The 17761-nt window shown below is 35.2% G+C and overlaps 1 protein-coding gene across 1 annotated transcript in view; it reads right to left on the bottom strand.

The window, feature by feature from the left end:
* Window positions 1-17761, bottom strand: part of LOC113233244 (protein vav) — an 84317-nt gene that overhangs the window by 52877 nt on the left and 13679 nt on the right. Inside the window, exon 2 of the mRNA XM_026468286.1 lies at window positions 194-369. Coding sequence (XP_026324071.1) covers window positions 194-369 — 176 coding nt within the window. The remainder of the gene's footprint in view (window positions 1-193; window positions 370-17761) is intronic.

The following is a 17761-nucleotide window of genomic DNA, read 5'->3' as shown; positions in this document are numbered from 1 at the left end:
TGTGTTTTACAGCTAAGTATGTCAGTTACCAGCAAGATACATCGATTAGTTTGATGAATTCACTTGATACTTTTGGCCGGCGCCTTGGGACTCTTGCAGAATTTAGAACAAGGGGGACAGGTAGAAGAACAGCGCGAGGTTGATCAGGTCTGTCTTTTATAGCTAAGTACGTCGATTTGTGTTAAGTACTCACTTGATATTCTTGGCCAGCGCCTTGGGGCACTGGCTGAGCTTGGCCAGCGTACACAGGACGCGGTGGAAATTGGACAGGTCGAAGAGCATCGACGGGTCGAACAGGTCTGTTTCTCGAAGCTCGAATACTTCATGGCATGTGCGCAGGAACACTTTGATGTTGCGCATGCACAGAAACTGTGGACAAACCATTTTTGTGTTAGTCTTATTGCTTTTATTAATTCTTTTACCGAGCGGCTGTTATAGATGTATTGAGTACCTAGTATTAAGTTCTTGATTAACTGCAATTTAGAATTTAGAACGCGTCTTCCTATGTTCTTAGTGTTATTATACATATATTAACTAATATTTTATTTTTAGGATGTTATAATTAAGTGGCAACATGAACAATAAAATAGTAAAATGCGTGTATCATATTGTTGGTGGTATATTACTATGAGTAAATTAGTAATAAGTTTGTACTGCTGTTTATTTGTCCTTAATGAAATAAATAAATATTCACGTATTAACGCATGTATAAACACATTTGTGGCTATTAAGTCGCGAATCTACAAGTACGTCTAAAATAACGTTTTACAAGCAAAAAGGTATTGAAAGTGAAACAACTTAAATTATAGTCGATTAGCTTTAGTACAATCGTTGCTTGGTGCGTTAGATCTTACTGATATAAGTCAGCATATTATAAGGTCAAAAGCGACCTTGGTGTTCCAACAGTTAGCACACTACGGGCGCTGGATTAGGAGGTCCTGTATTCGATTTCCGGTAGGACCAATTTGGGAAATCAAAAACCTTAGCCTAAAATTCTCAACTACCTACATCTGTCACAACTAGAATCTAAATTGCGTATATTTGTTTTTTTTTTTTCCAACGAATCAACGTTGTGTGTTCATTCCTATGTTCACGGTAGCCTGCTCAGAACCAAATAATTATTAATTTCCGCTTTTTTATTCTATATTTATTTATTAAATTCGTTCTCTTTTTCTAATAACGCTTTTAAATAAAAAAAAGCTAATTTATTCGTTTTCCTGTTGTTAATATTTTTTTATGTTAATATTTATATTACTAATTCTATTATCTTTTTTTTCGGCAACGCTTTATTCTATTCTCGCTTTTGTGAGTAGATAATAAAGCCGATGTAGATCCCACTAAGTTTCCCGATTGTCAACTGTTGTCTGGACCTCATTGTATGACCCGTTTGCATATAGTTTCCCAAAGTGGTCCCTATCGCCCCCCAGTAGGTGCTGAAGAGTCCTTGGGGGTAGGGCATTTGAAAAAAAAAACCTGAATTATCTACATAAACTACAGTACAAATATGTAATTTTTTTTGCGGTTTTACGCGTTAAACTAATATAAAAAAATACGAGCTTTCAATAATTTCTTGTGGTGGTGAGCGTTGAAATTTCTTTATCTTGCCTAAGTGGGCGGTGACTCAAAAAGTTCGGAAAACTATGCTTTAGTTTAACATTAATTTGGCATGTGCAATTAAACCTCACTCCATTAATATACCCTTATCCTTTTATTATGTTTTTAATAAAAAGATGGCCCAATCTGAACTGCTGCGATCGATTAACACTTGACCGCGTTACCCGACACAGCTCAAATTTCACGTGTTTGTTTGGATAACAATACAAATACAGTACCTTTCCACACATCGGCGGATAATTCTGTAAATTTTATTTAGTACTCGTAACGACTTTCAAAGGGATAATAACTACCACATTATCATTACATATAATTTCTTATTAAGACAATTATGAAAGGAAAAGGTTAGTTTAGCTTAAATATTGTATGTAAACAAATTCAAATTCAAATTCATTTATTCAGATAACTAGGATCCATAAGTGTTAGCAACAATGAAACTTATAATTAGGTTAGTACTTAAATTCTAGAACAGATTTTGTATTATTAATGAAATGCCGCATTGTGGGACACTCACACCTAACCGCAATTGTCTTCAGGAGGCTGTTACCGCTGCCACGTATTCTGTTCAACAGAGATGCTGATCTTTTGCGCAAGACTGCCATGAAGCTATCCACACGGGCTTCAGCAAACATGGCAGACGCACTGCAAAACCGCGGCAGCCGCATCAGCGTCCTGAAGGCGTTGTTGTATTGCGTGCGCATGGCCCTGAGCGAGACTTGGGTATAGCTAGCAAACACTTTGTAGTACGGTCAAAAGCATAGCTTGAAATGTTGGTTCGTTCACACACAATCATATTTTAATAAAGAGGTCGGCCGTGGTGGCACAATCTCTGGTCTTCCAAGATCGTTGGATCTAAACCCGACTTTTTGTCATCAAGAGGTACTTTAATGGTATATTTTAAGCTCAGTACGTTGGAACAAGAGCTACGCCAATAAAACCAATTGCCTATAATAAAAAATAGAGAGAATCGAGTCTTTTCGCAGGCTTTCAAAAAAATATTTTAAATGTCGTTGGTGTATTGCAAACTGAGGCATACACTTCGAGAATTTGTTATGAAATTTGTGCATTTTTAAAAAATAATTATTTACAATTAATTTTTGCTGCTTGATTTTGTTTCCCCAGTCTCAACCCTTACACATACACAAAACTGTTTTTTTTATGTATTATTTGATAATAATAACTCAGTATATTTAGTTAAATTTGATAAAAAACGATTATGCTAGAAATTGTCCATTTTGGTTTTTAGTGACTTCACAACACGATGTTAAGTTGTAAAGAGGTTGCAATAATTAGACAACTACAATTTTAGTTGCAGGCCGTCACTATATTTTATGGTAGTTTTTAAGGTTATCAGCGTAATTTGCTTTGCGTCGGGCATTTTTTAAAAAATTGAACATTTTATTTGTGAACAAATTAAAAAATCACCAAAAAGTGTAAAGGTCTACCGGTGTTATCTAAGAAGTTAATTGCATGTTGTCGAAATGGCCACGTAAGTTTCCTACCGGATTTCAATTGATTTAGTGGAATAGTTATAAAACTAGAGTGGTTTTGATGACTATTGTAGTTTTTTAATTTTTTTTTATACGAGAAAAATCATAACTTCTGAACTATTGATTTTTGCGAAACTAATGTTTAATGGGTGATTAGGATTTAATGTACCAAAAAAAATGTACTACTATAAATGGACCAGCCTGTATAAATTTCAAAGTATACAAAGGCGAAGATTTCTTCCAGCTAATCTAATCTGTTACTTAATAAAAAACGATATTTGAAAACTATAAAAAAAGATAATCCAATCTGATTCATGATATCAAAAGTAGCAACATCGATGACACACTATGCGGACAGTACGTTACATCGAAAGTACGCTGTATGGATATTGCACTATATATCAGTAGCGAGTCGTGAAAATTGTCGTTAGTAAATCCGGAGCAAAAACAAAAAACACCTAACTTAAGAAAAAGTGGTGCCTTGGCGACATTTAAACACGACCTATTAGCACACAAGGTACAAGGTTAATAGCACGTCAAGCTTGACACTTAAGATTTAAATACAACTCTGCGCCGCTTACGATAAGAACGGTCCAAAGTACAAAGTGTCAATCTTGACGTGCTCTTGACTGTACTAGTATACTTAATTTCACTGGTTAACTTATTGTACACATGAAATTTAGCGCAATATGTAGTATTTGATAATACATTGAAAATTTTAAGCAAGTCGGTGAAAATCGAGTTAGACGCCTCGCCTCTGCTATACACAGTGCATCACTTACATTTTTTTTATAATATCAAGTGACGGATGAACAAGTTGTGCGCCTGGTGGTAAGAAACACGCCTATCCATAACAGTTGCAGTGCCACTCAGAGCTTTAAATCACAAAGATCTTAAGGGCACTGCGTCCGTTACCCTGAGACATAAGTTGACAAGTTCCATGACCCCGTAATTTCCCCAGCACCCTTACTCTTTCAAACCGAAACACAGTAATGCTTATATTACTGCTTGGAGCAGAAATAGGTAAGATGTCAGTACTTCCCTGGACGAACTCTTTCACTAGAGCTCGTTAGCTCTACTGCTACTATAAATATACATACATAATAAGAAACATTCCAATACGATAATGTATCGATAAAAGAAATAAAAAATTATCGGTTTGTTTTCTTAAAAGGCGCGATTACTTTTTATTACCTTTTTACAATCGCAATCATATTAATCTGTGAACGGTTTGTAATGTTTTTACGTGATCTCCATCTTACCTTAAGAGGGAGCAGAGGAAAAATTCCTAATCTTCGATTTGATTTTAGAGGGGTATATCCACATTAAAGTTAAAAATAAAATATTGTATGAGTAACTACATGATATATTCAAGCATAGACACTAATCAGAAACATAAAACAATAAAGTTTCCTCGATAGATAAAAATCACGAAATGACCTCTAATTTTCACATTTTTTCGATTCATCCTCGAAATGCTACAGGTTATTAGGACAAAAATTAGATAATTAATTATATTTATGCATGATCGATAACTGTCACTACGGATTTTTTTTAATCCCTTTAGTTTTAGAGTTATTCCGCTAAAACGAATTTGGTACTTTTATTGCGCAAAATTCAACATCTCCTGTCGCATGTCACGCGAACTTCAGGCATATATTTGTTTCACAAATTTGGGCGGAGCCAACGTCAAAACTTTTTTGTCATGCTCCCTCTTAATAAAAGCGATAAAGTCGACGATGGAGCATGAACACCTAAATAATGCCTATTCACTCTCGCTACGAAAAGGATCAAGTTTTTCAAGTTAAAGTAGTTCTAATTGCGTATACCGAATGGACAAAGAAATGGCGCGCCTGATGGTAACGACACGCCTGTCCCCAAGTTTTTTTTATAGTATCAAGTGACGGGACAAACAGGGTCGTGCGTCTGATGGTAAGCTACACGCCTGTCCATAACAGTTGTAGTGCCACTCAGAGTTTTAAATCATCAAAGATCTGAGGGGCACTGCCACTGCGCCCTTTTTTTTTGGTGCCCTGAAACATAAGTTGACAAATCCTGAGACTGGTTTGAATTTGGTCTACGCGGCGGCTGCGCGGTTGTATTATTCAGAGGAATTTAAATGTTGTCGCCTTATAAATAGAATTCAAATTCGCCATTAAAGTTCATGAAGGCGGGGTAACTGGGCGGTCGCCGCGCGAAATCTTTCGCTTCGTGTAACTAGACCCTTACCCTTCAAAACCGGAACACAGCAATGCTGACATTACTGCTTGACGGTAGAAATAGGTAAGGTGGCAGTACTTCCTTGGACGAACTCTAATAGGTTAAAAAAATAATGCAACAGGTTAAAAAAAATCTTTGTGGCTACTTTATGTAAAGGGTCTCGCAGAACAACAGAAGAATATTTACGTCTTCATTACGTTCAATATCCTCAATTCAAAATCGTACACTTGCGATCCTATAGTTCATTTCACATAGCATGGGTAGGGTGACGTTTGAGATTTTAAATTTCTAGTGATGTAGTGACGTACAATCGAATTAAAAAAACTCGATTTACTTATCTTATCGAGATAATTGGTAACGAAGAGAGAATCGATTTAGGGACAATAATTTAAGAACAAATAACAACAAAATAGAAAGGATTTATTATAAGTCACTAAAAAAACTACACAACGAATAACTAAACAAAAAGTCAATAACAAAGCATAAAATCAACAGCAACGAAACGAAATTTGAATAATTGCTACAAAAACGTTATACAAAACTCAAAACAAAAGAAATCAACCCGCATGCAAGATGTATGCACTCGTATCGACACGGGATACATAATAGCTGATTCGATTGATCGATTCTATGTTGTCAATCTCTATGGAAAAATATTCCGTTTTGCGAAACAAGTACTTGAGGTAATTTATTTTTATCTTTATCGTTTCTGTCTACTTAATACAAACTCTAACAAATATTGCTTGTTTTGGTATATTATAACAAATGTACTATTTCTCTTTGTAAGATGCTTGAGAGATTAGTTAAAAATAGTATGTATGCTGTATGTGTATTCATCCTATATGAAATAGATCATAGTGTGGTTACACTTCACTAACTTACATAAATCACATAGTTTTTTCAGTATAGCAAGTAGAGATGGGAAAAACTGCTTATTTTTTAAACGTTAAAATTTGTTTTTTTTATAACAGCGTGCTTTTTTAAACGCTTTTCCCTTAAACGTTTTTTTAGTTTGAAGCTCACAAAATCGTTTAGAAAACGTTTAAGCGCATAGACTTTTAGCTTAAAAAATCTTGCAACGTTGTGTTGATAGCAAAAAGCAAGAGTAGACCACTATAGGACAAAGGTTTTAATATAAGTACTTTTATTAGTAAAACACGAATGTTATTTTTATTTATAAATTTAGTATTCACATTGATGAATTAATTTGTTTAGGAAATATAGATGGCGGGACGTGAAACCTAAGCACGGTGTTAACGCTTAAATTGAAAAGCGTGCTTATGTGCTTATTTTAAAAAGCAAAATTTTTTAAAGTGCTTTCGTTTAAACGCCCACCTCTAATAGCAAGCAAACAACAATTTTATTGTTAATAATTAGATGAGAGTCGAGAATGATTGCCTACAATTGCAAACTGCAATGACCTAGATACGATAGCAAAATAACAATTGTTCCAATGACAATCGACTATGACCGGTGTACCGGGTTGTTTGTCAACAATGGGCACATTTCCCTTGAGGCCTTCCTCTTGTTGCTAAATCGTATTTACATATCGTAGTTGACTCAGAAATTTTTATTTCGCTTCCAAGATGTTGCGAAAGCGGTGGCAGTTTTCCAATGAAAGCAGTTGCTTCTCAATTCTAGAGAGTTCGAAGGTTCGAATCCGTGTGACGACTTTTATGAATGTTTAGCAGCAATATCTCTCGTTATCGGTAAAGGAAAACACCGTTAGTTATTGGTTTAGTAAAGCTAAATTACAAGAACTACTTCTTCTTAGAGAGCCTCTTCAATCCTGAAGCTTGGCCGTCAGCTTCCTTTATCTGTCTTTATCAGCAGCCAACCGGATCAGCTGTTTGAGGGAGGCAATGCCGGTCCACTCCCAGACGTTCCGCAACCACGATTTCTTTCTTCGCCCAGCGCGTCTCTTTCCCTGTGGCAGCTTGTATCTATCGTTCCGGATCACGTGACCAAGGTACTCTATTTTAGGTATTTTGATAGATGGCAACATTTTCCGGGACATAAGGACACGCTGAAGTACGGTGTCATTCGTGACCCTCTGTGTCCAGTTAATGCGACGGTAGCACCACATCTCAAATGCTTGCAGGCGTCTAGTTCTTTTAAGGTCAACGTTTCGCAGTCGTACATGACGATACACCAGATGTAACATAAAAAAAGCCTGTTTCGAAGTTTTATGTTCTGTTTACTACAGCGTAGAACTTTCCTCGTGTTGTTAACAGATTTCCATACATTATTTACCCAAACCCCCAAATACTTGTATTGTCATATCCGCTCTAGTTGTTTCCCAGCATCTAATATGTTAGTACTATAAATTTTACAAAATAGAATCATCAAATTGCTATTTCATTATCCATACTTAAGAGTCTCTACAACCTCAAATAGCTTTGGTTGATTTCGCATAACAGTGAGTGTTGATTCAGTCACTTCGGAAAACTATATAGTAACATTGAGGATATACATGATTACTATATGATGTGAAAACACGATCCCTAAACATTTTCACGGTAGAAAAAAAACCCCAAACTTACCTCGAAATTTTACAAGAAAACCGCTGTATAAAATAGATACATATACCAATAATTATTTTTATATCAACTGAACTAAATAGAACACGTATAGTATAGTATATGTAGTATAAAAATATGTACGATACATATTTTTACACGGGAGGTGGTCATTGTCGCCCAAGAACATCTGCAACATCAGAAGAGCTGCCTACGCGTTGCCGCCTTTAAGAGCCCTGTTGACTAACTTTTTGAGAACTCCTTATTATAGTGCAAAGGTAAGACTTCAGCAGAAGGGACTATTACACATCTTGCAGGTTCGGGGAAGGAACGAACGTGACGCCAAGATGCCCGCGTAGTCTTAGAATGCCAGGCATCAAGGATGTGGGGATGAGCTCATGTGTTGACAGGTTGACAACCTTTGCAAAAACTTGTGAAGTCACCAACCCGCATTGGGCCAACGTGACTGATCATGACCTTTACTTTCTTCTTAGGCGAGACCCGTGCATAGCAAAGGGATGTATATGGAGTTGATGATGTCATGATGATATAGCGCAAGATAAAAAAAATAACATTAATTAATTCGACTACTACGTTCGACGGTGAACTGTCTTGCCCGTGGCAACACCTCACGTGGCAATTACATTTAAGAGCTCTTGTCCGTGTGGCAAAGGTTTTTCTTTGACCTTATACCACAAGGACCCCAATTCTGATTTACTTAGAGTAATTTATTTTCGTTGCTCTCGTCCACGCTAGCCTTCCTCTATACCTGCGATCGATGTTTAATTAAGTCGTCATGGGCCATTACACTTCTCCGAGTTTCAGCAATTTACACGATGTTTCTCCACTCTTCCACTCTCGTTAGTATTCCTAGTTGTCCTCGTCCACGCTTCCTATCAGCCCTTGCTTATAAATACTAGAAGTGTTAGAAGCAATTACTTACTTTGACACTAGCTAATTCATGTGGTTTTCTGGCACGTTATCATAGTTCTCTACTCTTTGAATCTCATTAATCTCGTAAATCATTCCTTCCGTTTTTCCTTCGATTAGATTTTTGATGAAGTCGCCATATTACCTACAAGATTGTTCGTCTCGTCAGTATTAATAATTGTCCTCGTCCAGGCTTGGTTCCACTTTTCTTTCGATCAGATTTTCAATAAAGTCATAATGTTAAAAGAAATTCCTTAATTTGAGACCAGATACTCGGTTTGGTTCTCTGGCAAATTCGAAACGAGCAACTCGTGCGCCTGGTGGTAAGCTACAAGCATGTCCGTAGCAGTTGCAGTGCCCCTTAGAGCTTTAAATCGCAAAGGTCTGAGGGGAACTACCACTGCGCGCGTCATCCTGAGGCGGAAGTTAAAAAGTCCCATATACTTGTAACTTCACCAGCACCCTTCAAAACCGAAACGTAGTAATGCTCACATTATTTGGGAATGGCAGTATTTCCCAGGACGAACTCTTTCATATATTATTAAAAGATGTTCTTCCAATCTTCCATTCTCGTTAGTAATCGGAGTTCCCAGTTGTGCTTGTCCGCGCCAGCTTTTCTCTCGATCAGGTTTTTTTCACGAAATCGTTTTGTTGCCCATTATACTTTTTCGGTTTTCAAATATTTGATGACCTTGTATCGATCACACTGTTTACATTTCGTTTAGAATTCTGTTTCTCTACAAAAACATAGTTATGTTAACTAATTCTGAGGTAATAGGGAAGCGCCCGCGTTTATTGTAGGTGAAAGAATTGTGGAAATATTTATGATTTTATACATATTGAAGGATGAAATCAGAAAGCTGAAAATTTAAGCCGAGTAGTGTTAAGTCGATAGGAACGCAGTATTTATCCATTCTAAAACATTTTTCTTTTTCATTCCTAACGCACTGTTTTTGATATATTCCTCAATAATAAAGTGGCATAATTCAAAAAGCAACATTTTAACTAGAAACCGACAACATATCTAGATGACCTTATGTCCATATTTTGGAATTTGGATGCGATGCTTTAAAATATGCTAAAAATCACGTGATGGTAAAACACATTAAGCCCTACTGCGTTTTACTTTAGCCTCTATATTGAATAATTTAAAATGCACTACACACTAGTAAAAATTACTATTTGGTACTTCAGGTTCTTTGCCTCTCACCTACACATATAAAAAGTGCAAAATAAAACTAATATCTCGTTCCTCATATCAAAAGACTTTTGTAATATTAGGTAGGCACCAGCCAAATATCATAATATATCGATACCTCACAAGTAAGTTGTTGCAAGCCAAAATACCATTTTTAACCGACTTCAAAAAAAGATGAGGTTATCAATTCGACAGTGTGTTTTTTTTGTATGTACGTTACGCAATAACTCCGGCGTTTGTGAACCGATTTTGATGGTTCTTTTTTTTTTTTAAAGAGGGTACCTCAGTAATTGACCCATTTAATTTTGAAAAAATATTCCACCTCTAAGAGTGGCAAACTAGAGGATGAATCCGGTTTCGCGCACTTTCTGGTAACCGATTTCAATAAAATTTAGCAAATAGATGTAATTCCACAACTTTTTAGGCCGGTTTTTTTTAGTACTCTGTACTGAGATTATACTTATTGCATTTTGACATAAATATACTACTTTTATGTATATTTTAGTTTCCTTGTTTGAAACTAAAAATAATATTCAAGCGTGAAACATAGAGACAGCGGGTGCGGGTCGGGTAGGGACCGCGAGACGGGCGCGTGCGCGTGCGCTCGGTGTGTTGTCTTCCATATAAGTACACGGAATTAGACTCGCCACAGTCCCGACCCGACTCACGCCCGACTCGCACTCACTCTCTGTGTATTTCACGCTTAAGGGATTTCTTTACTTTTAAATAAGAAATCTATTATATAAATAAAAAAGGGTTTATTTCAGTAAAAAAATCAAAAAATGGTATTTTGATTGTAACAAGTAGGAGGTATCGATATGGTTGGTATCACGTCTGTTATTTAAATAAATCTATTTTGTAATACCCAAAAATGACTTCTCAGACTTCGTCGCTTTATTATTATTAGGAGTTCGATATCCCCGATGTCAAGAAGTCAAAAAAATTGAAAGAATTAAGACTGATACATGATTTTGTAGATTACCAAGAAATAAAAAAATGAAGTTGCACGCATTTATAGTCTTTGAGAAAACAAAATTTTGTGACATATTTTTTCGATATCTGTTTCGCGAATATTTGTTTTTTTGCAAATAAACCAGCACGGCTCGGGGCCTACGCGACTAAAATTCGAAAACAAAAATGGTTTCACTTCCAAAGTGTAACAATCGCAAAAACCCTAAGAACTCGATTTGTATTATATTATGTTATCAGGACGAAAAAACTAAACGTCATAAAACAGTCACTTAAGGTGCGAAAACCTTGGTGCTCAAGCTTTACTCACACTTAGCCAGTTTTATTATAAGAGCGGTTTTATTAGAAGAGCTCTCGGCAACACCCTAAATGCGTGTTTATACAGCCTTTGGCCACAATTAGAAACGTTAACAAAAGCGTTTTAAAATTACAAAACAGCTGCATAACAATCATCCACAACGCCTGAAAATACAAACGAGCTATAAAACAATCATTCAGAAAGCCGTAAAAGAAAAAATAATACAAATTCCTTACCCAAACATATCACATCCAAACAACCACACACTGTTTTCTTTAAAACATTAAATCTTCATAAATTTTAATCTTATATAGTAAAAAGTCTTTAATTTTCAATAGAAATCACCGTTTACGTTAACAACTTTCACTTGAAAGCGATGTGCTCACTAAGTACTGTTATTGTCGCGACTGAGACGCCGCGAAGCGTGCGCATGCGACTGAATGAACGAGGGGTGGGAAAATTCTTATTAAGTCATTATTCGTGCAGTTACAGAATGCGATTGTTAGAATACTTCATGGATTATTTGCCAATGCCTATGTTGCAGAAATATTCGGAAGATTAATGGGCTTTTAAGATGAATGATCCTGTTTTTAACTACTTCTGGTTATGTGCGTCAGTGTGTGCATTTACCTATGTGTGTCCCATGGCCCCCGCCACTAGGGAAACTATATCGCGGGAGTGTTAAAAAAAAAGAAAAAATGTTTTATCTATTCATTACTCTTTTGATTATTGTAAGTTTTATTTTATATGGATTATAATGTTAACAATAAATAATATGTTCCGTGTTGTTTATTCAATGAATAAATTATTTCTATAACGACGTTGTTACGTCATATAAACCAGAAGAAAGGATTTTTAAGTAAAAATCCAAGCCAATCGGGTAGAACCGACTGGTTGATATGTTAGATTCTGAACTGACCAACACAATTTTGTCCTTGATTATTCAAATAAAAAAAAAACAAAATTGTATTGACATCGAAGTTTTTCAAGACTTAAACAGGTGCGAAATTCCCGCCGGTGTTATCACAACGCGACATTAGGACATATTGCGTCCTGCGAAATGTGATATTTATTCCTAGTATGTTTTGTATAATACCACATACAATGTCGACAATACCACACTGCTACGACATACCATTCGGTTGACGTTGTCACGCGATTCGGCATACCGATCGGAATTTCGAAGTAGTATGGAAGAGATGCAAAATGGGGGAATATCGAGCCGTATTACTGGTCAAGTTTTCCGGCCGGAAATTCGCAACCTTGTCATGGGAAGGTCTTTATGCTACGTGACACGATATCGCATCGTATCATCGTGACCGTGTGTCGTGTCCCTAACGTAGAATACAATATTAGGTTTATTTATTTACGACATAGCCACAGAATACACACTGTAATATACAAGTAAAGGTGACATAACAAATTAAAACATACACATTTTATGTATATACAATAAGACAAAGCATTAAAAAAGTAGAAATCATATTGACATGGCCGTAATATACACATATAATATACAATAACGAGATAATTAGGTATCCAAGATATTCCGTTTTTCCTTATGAATAGATAAAGCGATTTTGGGAGAATATACCCAAGGCTACAAAATTAATTATCTTTAAGTTGGACCAAGGGTTCCATACATTTTTGTCTTGTAGGCCCCATGCCAACTTTTTCTGTTTCGCTTAGACCTCTTGCGTTTCTATGACCTTTTTTAACTTCAAATGTGTTTTTGACAGCTGTTGCTCACTTTCATAAGTTCACTGTAGGATAGGAAATTATATTAAAAAATAAAATTGTCATTTATTTAACCGAACATAGCTCCATATTTTGTTTGTTGTGTAATGCTTTCATCGTAGGTTAGGGGTATGTATCAGTAGCAAGGCGTCCATATAACTCGATTTTCAAAAATCGATACACACTCAAAAGGCTTTGGTTAATTCCGTATAGCAGCGAAAGTGTTGGATCAATCACTTTAGTAAATATATATAGTAAAATTGGGGACATACATTGATTAGTATACGATGTGAAGATACGATTCTTAAAAATTTCACGATGGAAAAAAAACACAAACTTACCTCGAAATTTTACAAGAAAACCGCTGTATTTTTTGTATCAACTGAACTAATTAGAACACGTATAGTATACGTTATAATATACATTTTTCAAATGGCCTTAATTTCGTTTGTAAAAAAATAAATTCAGAGTCCCTGCAGCTCGACCCAAGCAAAATGAATCGTAATAGTACGGGACAAAATCGAATTCGAGCTGAGGGAATTCGAGTCTTAAACCAATATAAACACCACGGCAAGAAAAGTGATGACATTTTTGTTTGCGGTGCTATTTATAATACTGTCTATGAAAGGATTCTTTTTTTATTTTTGTATATTTACTTATTCAGGTAACAAACAGTCATTTGTCATAGTCATACAAACAATTATCTAAGAACAGTGCATATGAATAGACCTATAGCACCCTATATTAAAATGTATAACATAAATTGTGCAAATATGTGACGGATACAAAATATTTACTTATACATATACTACCGGCTTGCCTAAAATTTTCCACGTATTATATTAGTATTATACTAGTACATTGTGTGCTAATAAATTGTGTGTAAGTGTCAGCAAGGCGCCACTTTTTCTTAAGGGAAGTGTTTTTTGTTTTGCTCCGGCTTTACTAACTACAATTTTCACGCCCCGCCAATGGTATGTATTATAACAAAAAAAGTATTATGTAAGTAAATAGGTGCTATCTGCGTAATGCGAATTGTCCATCCATTCTCGTGGACCCCCAATACCGTCTCATGCACCAATGAGTTTTTTTTTCGTTGGCATGGACATCGCTTTGGAAATCATCAAGTCAAACAAATTGTGAAGTTAAATAAAATCGTTAAACATAAAAATAACAAAGACGTGCTTTGGCACTCATTATCATGAAATGGAGTTCGATTAAGATGTCTAAGTGCAAAATGCTGACTTCTCGGTGTAAGCTGCCTAATAACTCTGATCGCTTCTTCTTCTTCTTCTTATGTGTGCCGCTTCTCTACGAAGTTTGGAGACCTTCATGGTTATTCTCATTTTTGAAGCTGCCGCACGAAAGAGGGAACGTGTGCTAAGGTGGAACCAGTCTCACAAGTTCTTCAACCACGAGGTTTTCCTTCTGCCTCGACTACGCTTTCCTTGTATTTTTCCCTGCATTATTAGTTGAAGACTCCGGTATCTATTGCCCTTCATTACGTGGCCAAAATACTGCAGCTTCATTTCCTTTACAGTTCTGAGTATTTCCAATTTTTTCCTCATTCGACGAAGAACCTCAATATTGGTGACCTTTTGTACCCACGATACGCCAAGCATACGTCTGTACAGCCATATCTCAAAGGAGGTTTTGAGCATAATGCTCAAGTCAATGTCCAACACTCCATACCAAACAGTAAGATAGTAAAGATATAATAGCGGATCAAATGCATGCTGAGTTTAAGGTTGAACATTCTACAACTTAAAATCTTTTTCATTTTCATGAAGGCAATTCGTGCCTGTTCGATGCGAATACGAACTTCTTGTGAGCTATCCGAGTGTTCATTTACGTAGCTACCGAGGTATTTAAATTGGTGTACGCGTTCTATTGGATTATTTTCCAAAGTCAAGTATTCATTCGTTACTGGGGTCTTAGATACGATCATGAAGTTTGTCTTTTTTGTGTTGATTTTTAATCCATAGTTGTTACTTGCTATAATTACGTGATTAAGCAGTTTTTGTAGGTCCGCGATATTCTCCGCAGTCCGTATAACATCGTCTGGTTAGCGTATATTATAAATAACTTGATCGCTTACGTAAGTTCAAGAGGATCAATCTCTTAGGCAAGTATCAGATTCGCGTATAATTGATTAAAATTGATAATTCAACCTTGGATGATCAGCTGATCGAACACCGATATTACACGGTAAAAACAGATTACTTAGAAAAAGACAAAATTCTTTTTATGAAGACAAATTTATTAAATCCAACAAAACGACCCTCTCCCTATAGACGCTAGACAATAATTACTTGATAATAGTAAAAAAACGTCTCAAAAGTGTATTTTAGTTACAAGACAGAAATCTTTAATCCAAGAGCAAATTAATTTACTTCAAGTCACAAAGGCACTCTAGATTCAACAAAATATTTATTTGTTATTAGAAATGTCCGATTTTGATTTGAAAAAAAAAAGAATGAAAAATTGAGAGGTACTTAATTATTTGACTGAAGATTTGTGTTTTCTAATATCAAAAAGGGTAAATTTACAGGGTTATGGACCCAACAGTATGTTTCACTGGCGTGAAAGCACACAGTTCAGTGCCAAACCTTAAAGTAGCAGAAATAGCACGGAATCTTCTCAAATACATGAGAACCATCCAGTGCCGTATAAATGCTACAACGGCAGTAAGCACTAACAATTTTAAATATATGAGATGACTTTATACTATCAAAGTTAACAAAACGATAGCGCGTTTCAGAGTACAACTAATGCCATCTAGCAGTGGCGTGATGGAACTAATTGCATGTTAAAGTTGTGCTTGTTACAAGTGTAGTTTGATTTCATACTGTAACCAAATTTCTTAAATTATGACTATAAATAACATCCTAACAAACTAGAGACACTACGTATTATTTCTTTGGATGAATGACTGTTTATGATTTTTATGATTACAAGCACAAGTAAAAGTAATCGTTACCGCGTGCGCCTTCGGCGACATGTCACGACAACATTGACTATGAAAACGGAACGAAATGTTGCTTTAAGAATATACTCTGGAATTTAGAATATTAATCTTAATAGAAAACTACTTCTTTTTTGTTTAAGAATATATTTTCTTAAAATACACTCAAGAAATTTTGTATTCATTTAAGAATATTTAAATTTGATGTAAGAGGTAAAAATTTCTTGATGTAAGTAATGTCCAATTAATTGATTAGAAATGAAATAAAATCTTGAAGTGAACGTATTTGTCTCAAAGTTAGAATAAAGTTAAGAGTAAAATTGTATTAGAAAAAGATAAGCAGTATCTTTGTAATGACAATATTTTATTACTTTAAATAAATATTTTTTCAGAATTAGCAAATATTTTGAGAAATTGCTCTTTCTTATTAGTAGAAATCCTTTTTTTCTGTGTAGGATACCCACTCACTATGTACGTACTCCACAGTTGTTTAGTTTAGCAATAATAATGAGAAACGATTCACAAAATGTATGTGTCAATAGTACAATAGCATAATATGTTCCACCGTGACATTTTTTCTATCGTACTATGCCCTTCAAAACAACACTGTACTCCAGTTTACACAAAAAAGAACGCAATTTCCTTTTATTGTGTAATATATACCTAATGTAAACGTTGCGTACAATTATTGTATGACATATTTATAATGATATTTGGGGTTATTTGTAAAATAATAACAACCTCGCAGAACTATACTATTAACATCATAAACAATAACTTATGTTCCATGATTTTTTTACAAAACCAATAAATTTACCAAAAACAAACTTTTAAGTTTTTGTAGCACTATCTGACACTTTTTAGATCTGTACCTGGTAGCACGTTCCAAAGTGCAAGCGTCCTCCCCGACGACGGCCACCCGCGCTCTTGCACAGAGCTATCACTGTTTAGAGCGATCTATTTAAACATGTTTACTTTTGTATGAAAGTAAAATGTGTTTTTGTATGAAAGTAAAAGGTGATTAATGATTAAAAATCATGGAAAAAAAAATGGTTGTTTAACAAGTTATTAATATAGTCCTGCGTAAATGTCATACACGGTAAAAACAGATTACTTAGAAAAAGACAAAATTCTTTTTATGAAGACAAATTTATTAAATCCAACAAAACGATCCTCTCCCTATAGACGCTAGAGAATAATTACTTGATAATAGTAAAAAAACGTCTCAAAAGTGTATTTTAGTTACAAGATAGAAATATTTAATCCAAGTCACAAAGCCACTCTAGATTCAACAAAATATTTATTTGTTATTAGAAATGTCCGATATTGATTTGAAAAAAAAATTTAAAAATTGAAAGGGACTTAATTATTTGTCTGAAGATTTAAGTTTTCTAATATCAAAAAGGGTAAATTTACAGGGTTATGGACCCAACAGTATGTCTCACTAGCGTGAAAGCACACAGTTCAGTGCCAAACCTTAAAGTAGCAGAAATAGGACGGAAACTTCTCAAATATTTGAGGACCACTCAGTGCCGTATAAATGCTACAGCTGCAGAAAGCACTAAAAATTCCAGATATTTGAGATGACTTTATAGGTACTATTGAAGTCAACAAAACGATAGCGCGTTTTAGAGTACAACTAATGCCATCTAGCAGTGGCGTGATGGAACTAGTTGCATGTTAAAGTTGTGCTTGTTACAAGTGTAGTATGATTTCATGCTGTAACCAAATTTCTTAAATTATGACTACAAATAACACCCTAACAAACTAGAGATACTACGTATTGTTTCTTTGGATAAATGACTGATTATGATTTTTATG

This window comes from Hyposmocoma kahamanoa, unplaced genomic scaffold (assembly GCF_003589595.1).
Source record: "Hyposmocoma kahamanoa isolate Upper Pololo Valley unplaced genomic scaffold, ASM358959v1 78, whole genome shotgun sequence".
Taxonomy (NCBI): Eukaryota; Metazoa; Arthropoda; class Insecta; order Lepidoptera; family Cosmopterigidae; genus Hyposmocoma; species Hyposmocoma kahamanoa.
Note: the sequence above shows the minus strand (reverse complement) of the source record. Positions and strands in the feature narration are given on the sequence as shown.